The sequence below is a fragment of the Schistocerca piceifrons genome, chromosome X, assembly GCF_021461385.2.
Source record: "Schistocerca piceifrons isolate TAMUIC-IGC-003096 chromosome X, iqSchPice1.1, whole genome shotgun sequence".
Lineage (NCBI taxonomy): Eukaryota > Metazoa > Arthropoda > Insecta > Orthoptera > Acrididae > Schistocerca > Schistocerca piceifrons.
The window spans coordinates 496,237,295-496,255,017 of NC_060149.1; the positions used below are offsets into that span (position 1 = coordinate 496,237,295).

At 37.3% G+C, this 17,723-nt stretch overlaps 1 protein-coding gene across 1 annotated transcript in view; it reads left to right on the top strand.

Moving 5' to 3' along the window:
* The window catches only part of LOC124722460, a 140,418-nt gene that overhangs the window by 18,464 nt on the left and 104,231 nt on the right, over positions 1-17,723 (top strand). The window contains exons 4-5 of the mRNA XM_047247618.1: positions 6,700-6,820; positions 6,900-6,981. Of these exons, the coding sequence (XP_047103574.1) occupies positions 6,700-6,820; positions 6,900-6,981 (203 nt within the window). The remainder of the gene's footprint in view (positions 1-6,699; positions 6,821-6,899; positions 6,982-17,723) is intronic.

Here is a 17,723-nt window from a genome sequence, read left to right on the forward strand (position 1 = left end):
GTTATGGTCCAGTGCTTGGGGACAAGCATCTGAGAAGTAACAAAGTTTGTCAGCTGTTCAAATGTAGCTGTCACGAGCATGATAATGGTTGAAGGATGGTGAAACCATGAGTAGCCAAACAGGTGTGGTCAACATGGGAACATGTTGGGGTCATCTGCTGTAGAGCGTCATTTTCAACACCATGCATTAAACAGTATGCTCCAAAACAAGTGTGCTTGCATCAAAATTTTTCTTTGTCATTAGATTTGCCATCAATTGCCACCTATCCTGCCATACAACGAGGGTAGGCCTCTGACTTCTATGCTCTGGTGATCATCACATACAGCTCCCCATATTCACCTAATGACATCAGCAATTATGACTGCAGTGGGCATGGCAGCATCAAGACTGGACCATGGATTATCAGAAATGAGTTGCCTGGTTTGATAATCATGTTTCTTGTTATGCCAGGCAAATGACCATGTACAGATGTACCATCACACAGGCAAATAGCTGATCAAACTATACATTCTGTCAACACAAGCTAGCTGGGAGCAGTATTATGTTATGGGGAACTTTCAGCTAGGTTTCCATGGGCACTGTGATGGTAATCAAAGGCACCATCACAGCTGTGGACTGCATTAACACTTTTGCAAACCTTGGGTATCCCTTCTTACTTGATATCTTGTCTGACAGGAGTGAGACCTTCTAGCAGGATAACTGCCCACACCACAAGGCCAGACTAATGGTATTGTAGTATGATGAACATGATACTGAAATGACATTGATGTTTTGGCCACTAAATTCATTTGAACTCAACTGAACTGGTCTGAATACATGGAGAACACTATCAATTGCCTGTTTCACCTTTGAAAACCACTAGACTGTACATTATGTATAGGGAGCAGTCAAAAATGGGCAGATGGAAAAAAGAAAATAAAGTGTTTATTATTTGAAAAGCAAGCCTCATAACTCTTAATACAGTTATCCCACAGTGAGACAAGAAATTGCATGACTTTATGTAAAAATGTTTGTAGTTGCCTACAGGACCATGATTGTGAGTGTTGCAAGGTTGTTTCAAGTATAATGAAAAAATTTTTCTGGGAATCCCCTATACATCCGTCATATAGTCTAGATCTCTCCCCATGCGATTGCCATTTTTTTGGAGCCCTGAAGAAACACATTTGTGGCTCATGATTTGTTTCCGATGAAGAGGTCCGTGCTTTTGTACAATCATGGTTCCATAGGCAACTGCAAACATTTTTCCATGAATCCACTGATCAACTTGTCTCACAATGGGATAAATATATTAACAGCTATGGCAGTTACTTTTGAAATAATAAACAGCTTACTTATTTTTTACACATATTTCCCATTTTCATTTGACTGTCCCTTACACACAGATATCTAGTGCCTCACATCTCTTGAAATCTACCTAGAATGTGACAAACCAAGGCATGCAAAATCATTGTTGTATTACATTCCGAAGGTGCATCAACATGCTATTAAGCAGGTGACCATCATGATTTGGCTCTTTAGTGTATTTCCTTTACTTTCAGCTCTGTTACTGGAATGAGAAATGGTGCGTATTGCATGTCTAGCTTAGGTGAATTGTTCTTGTACATTAATATAAATGGTGTTATATGACAGTTTCAGATGTAAAACCAAATCTGTCAGAAAGTTTGCTTCCTCAGTTTCAAATAAAGATATGTCTGTGCTTTTGTGTCACACGCTGTTCATATAAAGCCTGTAACAACTCTGTTTCAAATCGAGTAAAAGAGCATGGGGTCAATGTAGTAAAACATAAAATAATAGGAATATACAGACCACCTTGTGCAGATTTTCTCAACAGCTTCAGTACCATGATTAGGCCAACTGGTCCTAATGACCTTACTATACTTGAAGACCTTAACATTGATGCAAACTCCAGCAGCATTGCTAACATGAAACTATTAGATGTGTCAACTTCATATCATCTTAGAAATATAGTTACCATGGATACCAGAGTCTCAGATTCTAGTTCTACCAGGATAGATTATGCAATAATTAGCAAAACTACTGAAGACACTGCTAAGCTTAGTAACATAGACCTTCATTACTCAGAACACATGCACAGCAGATAAAATATAGAAAAACAGCTCCTAAAATAATACCAAAAACGTTTGGAAAGAAACGATTTATGAGCAATACTACTATCAACTCTCTGAAAATTAAACTAGCTGAGAAGTGGGATCAGATCTACCATGTGGAAGGATCAGATAACGAATGGGATGAGTTCTATAGCACCCTATTGAGACACTCTGATTCCTGTTGTCCCATTAAAGAAATGCAGACGGGGCCAATACACAGTCAGAGGGAAAGAAATAACAAACTCTGATTTCCGTCCAGTCTTGCTGCACTCAAGCAAAATGTTCCTGTCCTGGATGTCCTGTACAAATCAATCAGACTGTACATTTTCAAACAAAAATATAACACCGCTAAGAAAAAACCTTTAAATCAGAACTTTCAAGCCTTAGAAAAGAAGTCCACGGTAATGAAACCTTTCATTCTACAAATGTGAGAAAGACATCATGGAAACTGATCAATAACTATTGAAAAACCTCCACAGCTAGGGACAGTAAATCCTTGTGCATTATACAGGACCATAAAGTTATAAAAGAACCCAAAGCATTATGTAATCTTTTTCATAAAAATTTCATATCACCAACAGGAAATCCAACACACACCTTAGAAATGCATCAAGAGATACCAAAGCACATCCCCCTAGCAATAAGTTTTGAATATAATGAGATTAAAGAAAATGACATCAGAAAGATAATCCTCACATTAAACAACAAGTACTCAGCTGGATGGGATGATATGTTGAGCTCAAACATGTATAAAAGAAATAGTTAAACCACTAATGCACCCCATAAACTGTAGTATTAGAGAAAGCACTTACACTAGTAGTTTAAAAATAAGCATTGTTAAACCAGTGCATTAGAAGGGGTGTACAAAAGAGGTTTCAAATACCACCCCATACCAATATCATTGATCCCTACCTTTAGTAAGGTTTTTGAAATGGCTCTCCTTCCTCAGCTCTCTGCTTATTTTATAAAGATCAGATTACTAACAGAAAAACAGCATGGCTTTAGGAGAGGTCAGTGTACAACTACTGCAGTTGCTGAATTGCTCCATAAAGTGTACACTATCCTAGATCTAGGTATGAAGACAGCTGGCATATTCTTAGACCTTTCCAAAGCCTTTGTCTCAGTCACCCATGGGTTACTCGTTAATAAATTGAAGACTTACAACATCAAGGCCTCATCTACGCAATTATTGACCACATACCTGACAAATCACAAAAAATGTACTAAACTTTTATGTAAAATAGATAACAAGGTAATAGATTTCCATTCTTCTAGAGATACAGTAATCCAGGGAGGTACCACAGGGATCAATCCTTGATCCCTTTCTCTTCTTGGTTTATGTCAGTGACATGATACAACGATTCAACTCACATTTAGTAACCTGTGCTGATGACACCTTCTTACTTTGTGAAAAAGACTTGGAGACATTACACTCAGTTGCAACTAAGGGTGTGTTGGAAGTAACCACCCATTTTCTACATCAGGGCCTTAACACCAACACCAGTAAATCTCAGCTACTAACGTATAAAACAACTGGTTCTCATGAGTGTGAAACAAACAATATTTGTCGTATTACATCAGCAGAAACAGATAATATTAAATTTCTTGGTGTCCAACTGGACCAAAATCTCCCTTGGGTAAACTTTATCACTTTTGAGTGTGAGAAAATCTGAAGTAGCATGTACCTTATGCATCAGTTTGCAAAAATAGCTCCAATCCTAACACTAAAAATTGTTTACTATGAAATAGTAATTATGGTATTGAACTGTGGGGTTGTGCGGCAGACCTGCATCTGAACAGAATGTTAGTGTTACAGAAGAGAGCCATTAGGTTACTGCATGGACTGAAATCCAGAGAGTCCTGTCTTGAAGCCTTTGTTCAATATAATTCCTTGTATTTGTATAAATGTATTATATTTTTATTGAACAGTTAAATTGCAAGGATACACATAATTATGATACCAGAAATCAGGGGAACTACTTCAGGCAGAGGACAAAATTAAAAATAACTGACAATAGTCTTCATATTAATGGACAGATATGGTTCAACGAAGTGCCACAAGCTTTGAAAACTTGTAAATCAAAACTGTTCCAAAGGAAGTTAAAATCCTTATTACTATTATTATTATTTCTTTCTTTTCTCAGGCGTTATGTCTGGTCAAAAATGGAAAGTGACGCGGACCTGGATCAAGCATGACTTCCTTTTAACTGTACGGGATATGTTATATTGCATTTAGGAACTTTTGAGTAATTGAACATGTATCAATAATTACGGATTTCTGTAGTTGTATATATAAGTTTGGATGTAGCTGTATTGCATCGATGTACTGGTGGTTATTGTGTGGTATGACTCCTGTAGTTGATAGTATAATTGATATAATGTCAACTTCATCCTGGTGCCACATGTCCTTGACTTCCTCAGCCAGTTGGATGTATTTTTCAATTTTTTCTCCTGTTATCTTTTGTATATTTGTTGTATTGTTATTATTATTATTATTATTATTATCATTCCCCTTTAGGAGAGCAATTGAACTTGAATTCATAATTTCATCTCTGGAGGTTTTTCTTCTTTGCTTCCCAGAAACTCTTCATCCTCTCAGATTGCTCCTTCTTCCATTCTTCTGTCCATTTTTTACCACGCTGGTGTGATGTTCTTTCCTCAAACTTCACACTTGTGATTTTATTCTGGCACTCAGTGCAGTCTTAGAGATTTTTTATGTTGATCTGCTGTAGATCCCTCTGGACTTCTTTCAGCCATTCTGTGCTGCATTTACTCTTTGCTATAATACTGAAAAGTTTCATTGCTGTTCTGGAGTCTTCCACCCTGTGGATATGTGTATAAAGTTTGGCTCGGCATTTTCTGATTTTGTCTGTTACTGTGTTGATCTTCATGTAGAGCTCGTTTTGTGTTCTCTTCATCCAAATGCCAATTTTCTTAATAGCCCCATAAATCTCTCTCAGAATTTTCTGTCCTGCTTTTCTATTTCCCTAATTTTTGAATGACCATCAATCAGCATTGTTTCAGCTGTGTAAATAGCTTCTGTAAGAATCAATGTTCTCTAGTGCCTTAATTTTGTGTCTGTCAAAATGCACTTCTTGTTGTAATGTATCCATGTTAGCTTGCAGGCCTTCTGGAGCTTGGTGATTCTTTGTTCATTGGTGATTCGGTTCAATCCTGAGGACTTTATAGTTTCTCAGAGGTATTTAAAATGGCAGACTTGTGCAATTTTGCCATTTTTTGTTATTAAAGAGATTTATTTTCTGGCTGCCTCTCTCTACATTTGGCTTTTAAGATATCTGTAGTCTGCTTTTTTCTGAAATTGCATGTAGTTTTTCTCTGCCTGAATTGCCTCTGTTTTGTTATTGATGATATTGCAATATCATCAGTGAAAGCAAAGCACTTGACTTTAATTTGGTTCTCTTATTTGATACAAATTTTGATGCCCTTTACATGAAATTTCCATTCCCTGATGATCTTTTCTAGAACAATATTGAAAAGCATTGGGGATATTCCATCTCCTTGTGGGAATCCAGTTTTGTTTTCGAAGGGTTCTTAGTAAATAAGTGTTTATATTCACTAAGTGAATTCTAATCTACTTGTCCTCTCTTGTACCATGTAATATAATAAGAATACTAAGATAAATGTATGTACCAGTATTGTATGTAAGTGCTATCTATAGTAATTTGCTCAGCATATATATATATATATATATATATATATATATATATATATATATATATGTGTGTGTGTGTGTGTGTGTGTGTGTGTGTGTGTGTGTGCGTGCGTGCGTGCATGTGTGTGTGTGTGTGTGTGTGTGTGTGTGTGTGTGTGTGTGTGTGTGTGTGTGTGTGTGTGCATGTATGTATGTATGTATATAACATTTGCAAAAGACACCAGCTTGATAGTATACATGCAAAACATGTAAATAAATGAACTGATTACAGCTTGTAATTAAAGTGTATCCAATGTGGACAGGGCACTTCTAGAAAGTTTGGGATATCACTAAATCTTAGGAGCCATGCAAAGAATTCACATGTAATGTTAAGATGTAGAGGATTTTCGTTTGATTCATGTGTATGGCTTGGTTACAAAGGATAAAAAAATTTCTACTCCTTTTCACATTTTGGCTACAGCTCTCGAATTTATAAAACTTGACTTGGAAATACAACAGAAATACTTATGCCCCTTTTGCAGTTTGGTATGGTTCTGCATCATCATTTAAAGCATAGAAACTGCCATATTAAATACATCAAAAGCTGCATAACATATCCCAAATGTTGATAGCGGATTTTCTTCAATAGCTGCATGCCTTTGTAGAATAAGAAACAATTGAATATCGGTTGCTGTTTACATTCTTTTTGACACATGACCATTTATTTCAAAATGTAAATACCAGCAACTTAAATTAAAAATTAGATTACCCTGTAAAAGTTTCTACTTTTAATACATAGTATAAACTTTTAAGTTTAAATAAGAGTCCTTAAAGTTTTTGGGAAATGAATAAGGCTTAAAATATATTGAAATATAATGTTTCTGCTCTAATGTTGAAAGAGTAATGTGATAATGTGACAGAGAGAAACAATTCTTACAGGCACTAGTATGAAGGATGTATCTGATGAAGACGAAAACTGCAATTGTAACACAAATAACACCCACTTTTTTGTTGAACAAGAGATGATGAAAGAGGCAAAGCACCACTTCATGAAATGCAGGTAAGCTTGTAATTATTAATAATGTAACACTTGTATTTGCAGCATGTAAGTTTTGTATTCATTTTGTTCCTTCTGGTAGGGTGCGACAAGATTCCAAAAATGGCTGTAAAGGTGTATCATGTGATTGGAAACTTATCAACATTACAGAAACTTCAGAGGAAGTAAGTCTGTTCATGTATAAAAGTTATTCTAAGAATCTGTCATTGGAATGCTTGCAAAAATCTCATGCATTCAAACACCTGTCTGATATTTTCTTGATACCTGAGTACTTTCATTAATAAGGAAAAAGGTCATAGTTCATGCATTAATGCAAGTAACACAAGATGAATAACAAAATATAAATATTCCTCAAATTTTGAAGCATCTATAGAGTTGTCAGCCAACAGAATATTTAAACATTTTGCATTTACATGTGTGAGGGTTGCCATAAGTGTTTTGAGAATGCAAGGGTTCAGGCCTATTGTTTACAAAACCAAGAAAGACATGGTGACAGAACACAACATAATACACATTTTCTCTCTCTCTCTCTCTCTCTCTCTCTCTCTCTCTCTCTCTCTCTTCCTCCCTCCACCACTCCCTGCTCCCTCCGATTCCCTGCCGCCCTCCCTTCCCCCCTCCCCCACAGATATATACACACAGGGCTGTATAAAGTACAAAAATTAAATGAATGAAGTTTTGCTTCATTTGGAAGAGAACTTGCACAAAATTCAATAGCAGCTTTCTCATGCTGAGTCTCATGTAATTCATACGTTCCATAAATTCTGCTACTGAATAAAATGTGATAGTGTAGCTAAAATTTATGAGAGATGGTGTTTGCTTTAAGAGATTATTTTATTTTGGTTCAGTGAATTCTCACAGGGAATAAATTTCTTTGAAGAATAACACTGGTATAGGCTTCCTGGTAGCAGCTGTTATAAATGAAAATACATTTCTTTTTTACTGGAGAATGTTTGCAGAGGATAGCTACTTCAGCTACTTGTCCATTTTGCTCTTGGGATTGAATCTGTAGCTATCTTAATAATGTGACATAAGACACTCGCACTCAGGGAGAAGTGCCATCAATGGTTATCACTGGAAAGTCAAAAGTTAATGTTCTCTTTACTTACAGATAATTCAATGTGACTGTAACACTCTCACAAAGAGTTGCAATGGTTTTCTGTGGTTAGCTCTTCCATGATGCTGCTCACCCAAGAACAGTTGCAACACATAGTATTGGCAATCGTAATAACACAAACACAGGGGATAAGGCAGTCATCATAGCTTTGAACCTTTCTAAATTTTAATAACATTCCTTAAAATGCAAATCTAAGGGTCACCTGCACAGAATCTTGTTTCACAGTAACAACAAGCCTACTAGCTAAATAGTCAAAACTCCTAAATTTGTCAGAGAACCGTAAATTCAGTTTTATACCTCATCACATTAACCTCAAATTGTACATCTTACATCAGGTAAATTCCTAAAAAATACGAAATGAACATTGATTCTGAAATGATGTCTCTGTGACTGCACTTATCTATGAAGCATTCTTGGAAAACATCTCTAATGTGGTATATCCTTCAGCCTGTATTGAGTAGTTGGTAATAATGCACTGATGCCAGTGAAAAGTATCAGTAGTAGTAGCTTTATTCATCAATAGATCTCTTTTTACAAGGATATAGGACATGTCAAAGTATTTACAAGCTTAGATCAATTTAAAATAAGATAATTCATATACACATATATTTACAGACTTCTAGTCAGAGACAAGATTTACTCCTAGTATACAATACTTTTTTTACAGAAAACTTATTAAATGTATGGAATGTATTTAATAAGTGTTCTGTAAAAAAAGTATTGTATACTAGGAGTAAATCTAATGATTGTCTCTGACTAGAAGTCTGTGAATATATGTGTATATGAATTATCTTATTTTAAATTGATCTAAGCTTGTAAATACTTTGACATGTCCTATATCCTTGTACAGAAAACTTATTAAATAATATAATGCCACACTGTTCACTCATACCTCACTATCAGTCACTGCACACACTATACACAAATTTTTTCATAACACTTCACTGACTACACACACACACACACACACACACACACACACACACACACACACACACACACCCACACACTCACACTGGTGACCTCTGGGTCATATTCTGTACCGCAACTTTGCATTTGCTATCCTGAAAACCTGAGTCAGCATCCCTCCATAATGAGTGAGATGTTGAGCTCAGAAAGTGGAAACGGTGTTAGTATTGTACTATGCATAGCTTGGGGGTAGGCATTTCTAGAAAGGAAAAAAGAAGGAAAAAACATTAAGTGAAGGTGTTATGTGTAATGTTGGATGTTGGATGTTTTAAAATCATTATTATTATTATTATTTATTTGTATAACATTTTTTATCAAACCCCTACTCTGTTTCATCTAAGTAATCCTCCAATGTATAAAATGTATTGCATAACAGTTACTTTTTAGCTGCCTTTTTAAATAAGTGTATTTTTGCAATACCTTTAACCTGTTTTGGTAATTTATTGTACAGTTTTATTCCTTGGTAGGACATGCTGTTTCGAGTTTTATGTTTATTTTTTCTTGGTAAATGTAAGTTGAGTGTATTTCTTACTGCATGGTCATGGACAGACTGTTTGTGCAGTATTTACCAATGCTATTTTTGATGTGTACAACTGACTGGTAAATATATTCACATGGAGCACTTAAAATCCTCAGTGTTTTGAACAAATCTTAACAATGAGCTTGGCTAGTATTTTTGGTTATTATTCTTATGATTCTTTTCTGGAGTTTGAAAACTGTGTGCATATTTTGTGCATTTGTTTCCCAAAAACGAATTCCATAGCTAAGAATTGAGTGTACATATGAACAATATGTAACTAAAAGACACTGCATGTTACACACTGATGATAGGATTCCAAGGGCATAACATGCTGATGACACTGTGCTTGCAAGTACCTTTGTATGTTCACACCACTTCAACTGAGAACCAAGATTCATTGCAAGAAATTTAGCATTTTTTACACAGTCTATAGAGGTGCCATCTACATTTAACTTAACATTATCATTTTTCCTCTTCAAACTGAAATTCATGCACTAGTTTTCTTTATGTTCAATGTCACTTTATTGCTTATTGACCAATCATAAACTTCCTTGAGACTTTCATTTGCTTTCTCAGCAAGGAGTTCTCTTGTTTCCTCAGTGACTATAATATTACTGTCATCAGAAAAGAGAATTTTTCACCATGAGTAACACTACTGGGAAAGTCATTGATGTATATCAGGAATAGTATTGGTCCTAATATGCTACCTTGTGGAACCCTATATTTTGGTTCTGATAAGTGTTTTACTAAATGTTTAGATCTATTTGAAGTATGTGTTACCTCTACTCTTTGTACCCTATCTGCTAGGTATGGTCAAAACCAGTCATTAGCTACACCTCTTATTCCTAATGCTTCTAATTTATTTAATAGAATCTTGTGGTCAACTGTATGAAAAGCCTTAGAAAGACCCAAAACTATTCTTGTGACACACTCATCTTTATGAAGAGCATCAAGTAAAACTATTGTGAATTCTACTATGACTGACTCCATATTTTTGCCACTTCAGAAACCAAACTGTGATTCGCTTAAAAGATTGTATTTATTCCGGTGATTCATTAATCTGTCTTTCATAATTGCTTCTATTATTTTTGAGAATGGTGACAGCAGGCAAATGGGCCAGTAATTTTCTATGTCTTCTGCATTACCTTTCTTAAGCAAAGGTACAGCTCTTGCCAGTTTTAACTGCTCTGGAAATGTCCCTGATGTGGAGGTTTCATTTATTATATTCCTTAAGGGGCTTTGTATAATCCCTATGCATTGTTTCAGTACACATGTTGGTACTTCATCTAAGCCTACTGACATTTTACTTTTTAGTTTTTGAACAGTTTCATTGACTTCATTCTCTGTGGTTGGAAGTAACATCATTGTATTTAGTGCAACATTATTTACAGGTGTTATATTTGTTTTGGGAAATTTTTGCTGTAACTTCTCTGCAATACTTGAAAAATGCTCGTTTACATAGATTGCTAAGTGTTGTGTATCACTTATTACCTTATCTCCCCCCCCCTTAGCAGTATGTTATTCTGTGTTTGTTTGCCTCTCCCCATTTCCTTTTTTGTAACATTCCAGACTGCTTTGCTTTGATTTGATTGATTGACTGATTTTAACAGGGAAGCTACAACAGCTTAGGTCTGACCCACCACCGCCACACCAAAACTAGATTTTTTGTGCGGTATCGCTCCCTGTATATCTAGTAAAGCCAACCATTGCCCTTAAATAGTGCAAGGAGTCCCTCTAGCAGTTTTTTGTTAGACACAATTTCTTCAGGTCTAGTTGTCCAGAAGATTCTGTATCTTTTACTCTCCAATGCCATGCATTCGAAGATTAGGTGTGATGCAGTTTCTTCACCCTCATCACAGATCCTACATTTAGGGTCCTCTTCCATTATACCCCTTGTGTGTCGGTGTTTTATGAAATTCCCATGGCCTGTCATCAGTCCAGTCATCAGATTGATGTCTTTCCTGTTCAATCCCAGGATTTCAGAGCTTCTTTCAAAACATGGCTTGGGAATCATTACCTTACCATGTTGTTGTTTATGGATCTTGGTCCAATACCTATTGTCAGGACAGATTCCGGTCCAATAAATGGAGTTGTTGCCCCCATCCTAGCCAATCTATTGGCTTGTTCATTGCCACAGATCCCTGAGTGGCCAGGGACCCACACTAGGTTTACCCTATTGCTTTCCCCTAGCTCCACCAGAGCCCTGTGGCGTTCTGCAACAATCTTAGATCTTGTTACAGGAGCTGTCAATGATTTCAGGGCTGCCTGGCTGTCTGAATAGATGAATACACTATCGTCATTGTAGCACCTACACATATTCACCTCCACACGTACCCTGATTGCAGTAATTTCAGCCTGGAATACAGAGACCAATTTTTCCTAGCGAGTTGATGCTCTCCAGTCTTGGCTGAACCCCATTCACCCCTGCACTAAGGAGTGGTCTGTTTTTGAACCATCGGTGAACCAAACGATGTTGATTTGTTTTCTACCACTGCTCCCTACTTCCAATTATTATGCTGTAAGGCTTGTCGAAGCAGTTGGGAGTTATTATATAGTCGACAGGCATTTCCCCAACAATTCCTGCATTTACCTCACTCACTATGTTAGTGTGTGATTCTGGATATCTGAATGAGACCCAGTTTTGGCCAGTTTTAAGTCTGTGTGCCCCAGCTGCTGCCTCCATCTTGACCCAAAGGTGAAGTGGCAGCATATCCAGCATGGCTTCCATTCGAGCAATTGGTGTGCTGCTAATTCCACCTGTTATGGCTAAGCAGGCCAATCTCTGCACCTTAACAAGCTCCTTAGCAGCAACCTGCTGTTCTACCTTCTTCCACCACACTACAGCCCCATATGAAATCCTAAGTCTAACCACTGTGGTGTATATCCAGTGCATAGCCCTGCAGCTTAGGCCCCAGGTTTTGCGACAAGCCCTCCTATGACTTACTAGAGTACTTTTTGCCTTGGAGCAGATGCTCTTAATGTGAGGGGTCCAAGTTAGCTTCTCATCCAAGGTTACCCCTAGATATTTCACTATCCCCTTTACAAGTAGAGTTTCATCAAAGAGCTTTCGATTCCAACTTGAATGTTAAATATGTCTCTCGATAAATGGCACCACAACAGTCTTCTTAGGATTAACTCTCAGATCCTGTTTAATGCACCATTTTTGCACAATGTCCAATCCTCCTTGTGCCCTATTTCTAACTGTGTCAATGAATTTGCCAATTATTACTATGAACAAGGTCATCTGCATATCCTTGGCAGAAGCATTGTCTATAACTTAATTCCTCGATGAGTCCGTTCACCACTAGATTCCACAATAGAGGAGACAAAACTCCTCCTTGTGGGCAGCCTCTAGTGGTCTTAATTACCATCCTTTCGTTCATCAGGGTAGCCTCTACCTTCATTCCACTAAGCATGGCCCTGGTCCACCTACATATAGTGGTCCCCAGGCCATGCACCTCTGCTGCCCTTACCATGGAATTGAAGGTCGTGTTACTAAAGGGCCCCTTGATATCCACGAAGATGCAGAGGGCTGTTTCTTGGAAGTGAAGTGATTTTTCCACCTTCCCAACGAGTTGGTGGAGAGCTGTCTCACATGATTTAATTTCACTACTGAAAATATCCCAAATCATGTGATCATCAGTGGAAGAGACTTTAATTATCTAACAGTTCATTGAGGTAATTAAATTTTTGTAAGTGGTGGACATGAAAACTTAGCCTCCAAAAAAATTACTAAATATCTTCTCTGAAAAACCTAGAACATACAGTTCAGAAGTCTCTCATGATGAAAATATATGGGCTCTATTACCAACAAACAGACCAGCTCTCTCTGAGGATGTCCGTGTTAAAAAAGGTACCAGTGATCTTAGGGCAATTGCAGCAACAATGATTACTAAAATACTAAGATGATTAAAACAAAGAGAAAGACCTATGTGTTCAGTGGACTAGATTAAGAGACATACTTGCCATATCAACTTGTCTCAGGGCAGAAGCATGTAGAAAAACAGTTGCTTCAGTATGAAAGAAAATTGCTCCAACACCTGCGTGTACACATAGTAGAACAGTTCAGCATAGGAGGCACTTTCCATGGGACCCAGTCACATAAAAAACAGCAACCACAGAAAAATAGGTGTAAAGCTAAGCACAGAGCTACACATAGAAAGATGTTCAGTGATACAAATCCCGCTGTCAAAAAGGCAGTGAATGAAGCCTTCAATGACTACCATAGGAGAATCTTGTTGAAGAGATTTCACAAAAAAAATGTGGGCAAATGTAAAAGCTGTCAGTGGCAAAGCTCCAAAGTTAGCATAAAGACACTAATGGCTAACATGAGAACCATAGTGGGCTGCAAAGCAAAAGCATAAATGCTGAACTGCATTTTCAAATGTTGCTTTCCAAATGATTAATTCTATCACTACTACAAAGATGAGTGATCTAGGTGTTAGCGTCTTTAGCTTTGAGAAATATCTGAAATCACTAAATACATGGTACAAATGGTATAAGCACAGATATTCCTACTGGTGACTCAGGACAGTGCACTGAACAACATTACATCAGTATTTACATCATTTGCAGATTGGGTTGTACTTCTGATTACATGTGGCAAGAGCAAGCCATTAGTGCTTAAATTTTTTTTCTGGGTAGCAGGTCAGCTATTAAGGTATGGATGCATGGAGGCAAGGCTGTCAGTCAATACTGACTGGCATAGTCCACTTAGTGCTGCAATTATCACCATGCAGCAAACATCAGTTTATAAAGTTTGTGACATATTTGTGGGAGGATTGTTCAATGGAAGGAAAACCAATTGACACAATGATATGTGTAAATGTCAAGGTACCACACATAAATTTAACTCTTTCCTTAACACATTTTTCATGCTCTTTGAGAGTTGCTTTCCATTAGAACATTCTAAATGGGGTACTAGCAATAAAAGGCAGCCCAAGTGGCTGACTACTAGGATAAGGATATCATGTAGAACAAAGTGGGAATTATATCAAAGTGTTAGAAGTACTCACAATCAAGATACAGTAGCCCATTACAAACAGTATTGTAAGGTGCTTAAAAATGTTATTAGGAAGGCAAAGAATATGTGGTATGCAAATAGAATAGCTAATTCACATGATAAAATTAAAACCATATGGTCAGTTGTGAAGGAAGTGTCTGGTCGGCAGAACGAGGTCGCTGATGTATAGTCAATTCATAGTAAAAATATATCTGTTGCTGATAAATCAGATATATGTACAGTATTTAACAATCATTTTCTTAGCATTTCTGGTGAATTAAATAAAAATTTAGTTTGTACGGGGAATTATATAACTTTCTTGGGAAATGCCTTTCCAAGATTGATGTTTGAAATACTCCTCTGTGATACAGACAATGGAGAGATTGAGTCAATAATTATCACTGAAGACTAAGGATTTTCATGGATATGATGGAGTGCCTAGCAGAATATTAAAGTACTGTGCTGCACATGTTAGCCCTGTATTTAGCTATATTTGTAATTTTTCCTTTAGGAATGGTCAGTTTCCTGAATGGTTAAAGTACTCAGTAGTAAAGCTGCTTCATAAAAAGGGAGAAAGTGATAATGTAGACAATTTTAGACTTATTTCTATGCCATCAGTGTTTCTTAAAGTTATTGAAATGGCTGTGTGTGTCAGGACAATTGATCATTTTATGTCACATGATTTGCTATCAAATGTGCAGTTCAGCTTTAGAAGTCATTTAACAACTGAAAATGCTATATTCTCTTTTCTCTGTGAGGTACTGGATGGGTTAAACAAAAGGTTTCGAATGCTAGGCATATTTTTTTTTATTTAACTAAGGCATTTGATTGTGTTGATCACCAAATATTGCTCCAGATGTTGTACCATTACAGATCATGGGGAGTAGCTCACAATTGGTTAACCTCTTACTTTAGCAACAGACAGCAAAAGGTCACTATCCACATTCTTGAGAATGGCTGTGATGTAGGGTCTGAGTAGAGTACGGTCAAGCGCAGGGTGCCCTGGGGATCAGTGTTGGGGCCACTCGTGTTCCTTATTTGTATAAATGATATGCCCTCTAGTATTATGGGTGACTCTAAAATATTTCTGTTTGCTGATGACACTAGCTTGGTAGTAAAGAATGTTGTGTGCAACACTGGCTCAGTTGCAAATAGTGCAGTTCATGACCTAAATTCATGGTTTGTAGAAAATAAAATAACGCTAAATCACAGTATGACTCAGTTTTTACAGTTTCTAACACACATTTCAATGAAACCTGACATTTTAATTTCACAGAAAGGGCATATGATTAGTGAAAGTGAACAGTTCAAATTTCTAGGTGTTCAGAGAGATAGTACACTGTCGTGGAAAGCCCACATTCAGGATCTTGTCCGAACACTTAATGCTGCCATTTTTATTGCTTGAACAGTATCTGAAGTGAGTGATCGTCCGACATGAAAGTTAGTCTACTTTGCTTATGTCATATGGTATTATATTTTGTGGTAACTCTCCTCATTGTAAAAGGATTATTGGCTCAGAAATGAGCGGTGTGGGCAATAAGTGGTGTACGTTCACAAACCTCTTGTCGATCCGTGTTCACAAGTTAGGGTATTTTGACATTGGACTCTCAATATGTATGTTCCTTGCTGTCATTTCTTGCCAACAATATTAGCTTATTCCCAAAAATAAGCAGCTTCCACTCAGTTAATACTTGGCTGAAATCAAACCTGCCTTTGGATCAGACTTCCTTAACTCTTGTGCAGAAAGGGCATGCACTATACTGCTACATCCATTTTCAATAAGCTACCCTCCCCCCCTCCCTGAACCATGGACCTTGCCATTGGTGGGGAGGCTTGCGTGCCTCAAAGATACAGATAGCTGTACCGTAGGTGCAGCCACAACAGAGGGGTATCTGTTGAGAGGCCAGACAAACATGTGGTTCCTGAAGAGGGGCAGCAGCCTTTTCAGTAGTTGCAGGGGCAACAGTATGGATGATTGACTGATCTGGCCTTGTAACACTAACCAAAATGGCCTTGCTGTTCTGGTACTGCAAACAGCTGAAAGCAAGGGGAAACTACAGTCGTAATTTTTCCTGAGGGCATGCAGCTTTACTGTATGATTAAATGAGGATGGCGTCCTCTTGGGTAAAATATTCCGGAGGTAATATAGTCCTCCATTCAGATCTACAGGCAGGGACTACTCAAGAGGACGTTGCTATCAGGAGAAAGAAAACTGGTGTTCTAGGGATCGGAGCGGGGAATGTCAGATCCCTTAATCAGGCAGGTAGGTTAGAAATTTTAAAAAGGGAAATGGATAGGTTAAAGTTAGATATAGTGGGAATTAGTGAAGTTCGGTGGTAGAAGGAACAAGACTTTTGGTCAGGTGAATACAGGGCTATAAATACAGAACGAAATAGGGATAATGCAGGAGTAGGTTTAACAATGAATAAAAAATAGGAGTATGGGTAAGCTACTACAAACAGCATAGTGAACACATTGTTGTGGCCAAGATAGACATGAAGCCCACGCCTACTACAGTAGTACAAGTTTATATGCCACCTAGCTCTGCAGATGATGAAGAAATTGATGAAATGTATGATGATATAAAAGAAATTATTCAGGTAGTGAAGGGAGACGAAAAGTTAATAGTCATGGATGACTGGAATTCAAGAGTAGGAAAAGGGAGAGAAGGAAACATAGTAGATAAATATGGATTGGGGCTAAGAAATGAAAGAGGAAGCCGCCTGGTAGAATTTTGCGCAGAGCATAACTTAATCATAGCTAACACTTGGTTTAACAATCATGAAAGAAGGTTGTATACATGGAAGAATCCTGGAGATACTAAAAGGTATCTGATAGATTATATAACGGTAAGACAGAGATTTAGGAACCAGGTTTTAAATTGTAAGACATTTCCAGGGGCAGATGTGGACTCTGACCACAATCTATTGTTTATGAACTGTAGATTAAAACTGAAGAAACTGCAAAAAGGTGCGAATTTAAGGAGATGGGACCTGGATAAACTGAAAGAACCAGAGGTTGTACAGAGTTTCAGGGAGAGCATAAGGGAACAATTGACAGGAATGGGGGAAAGAAATACAGTGGAAAAAGAATGGGTAGCTCTGAGGGATGAAGTAGTGAAGGCAGAAGAGAATCAAGTATGTAAAAAGATGAGGGCTCATAGAAATCCTTGGGTAACAGAAGAAATATTGAATGTAATTGATGAAAGGAGAAAATATAAAAATGCAGTAAATTAAGCAGGCAAAAAGGAATACAAGCGTCGCAAAAATCAAATCGACAGGAAGTGCAAAATGGCTAA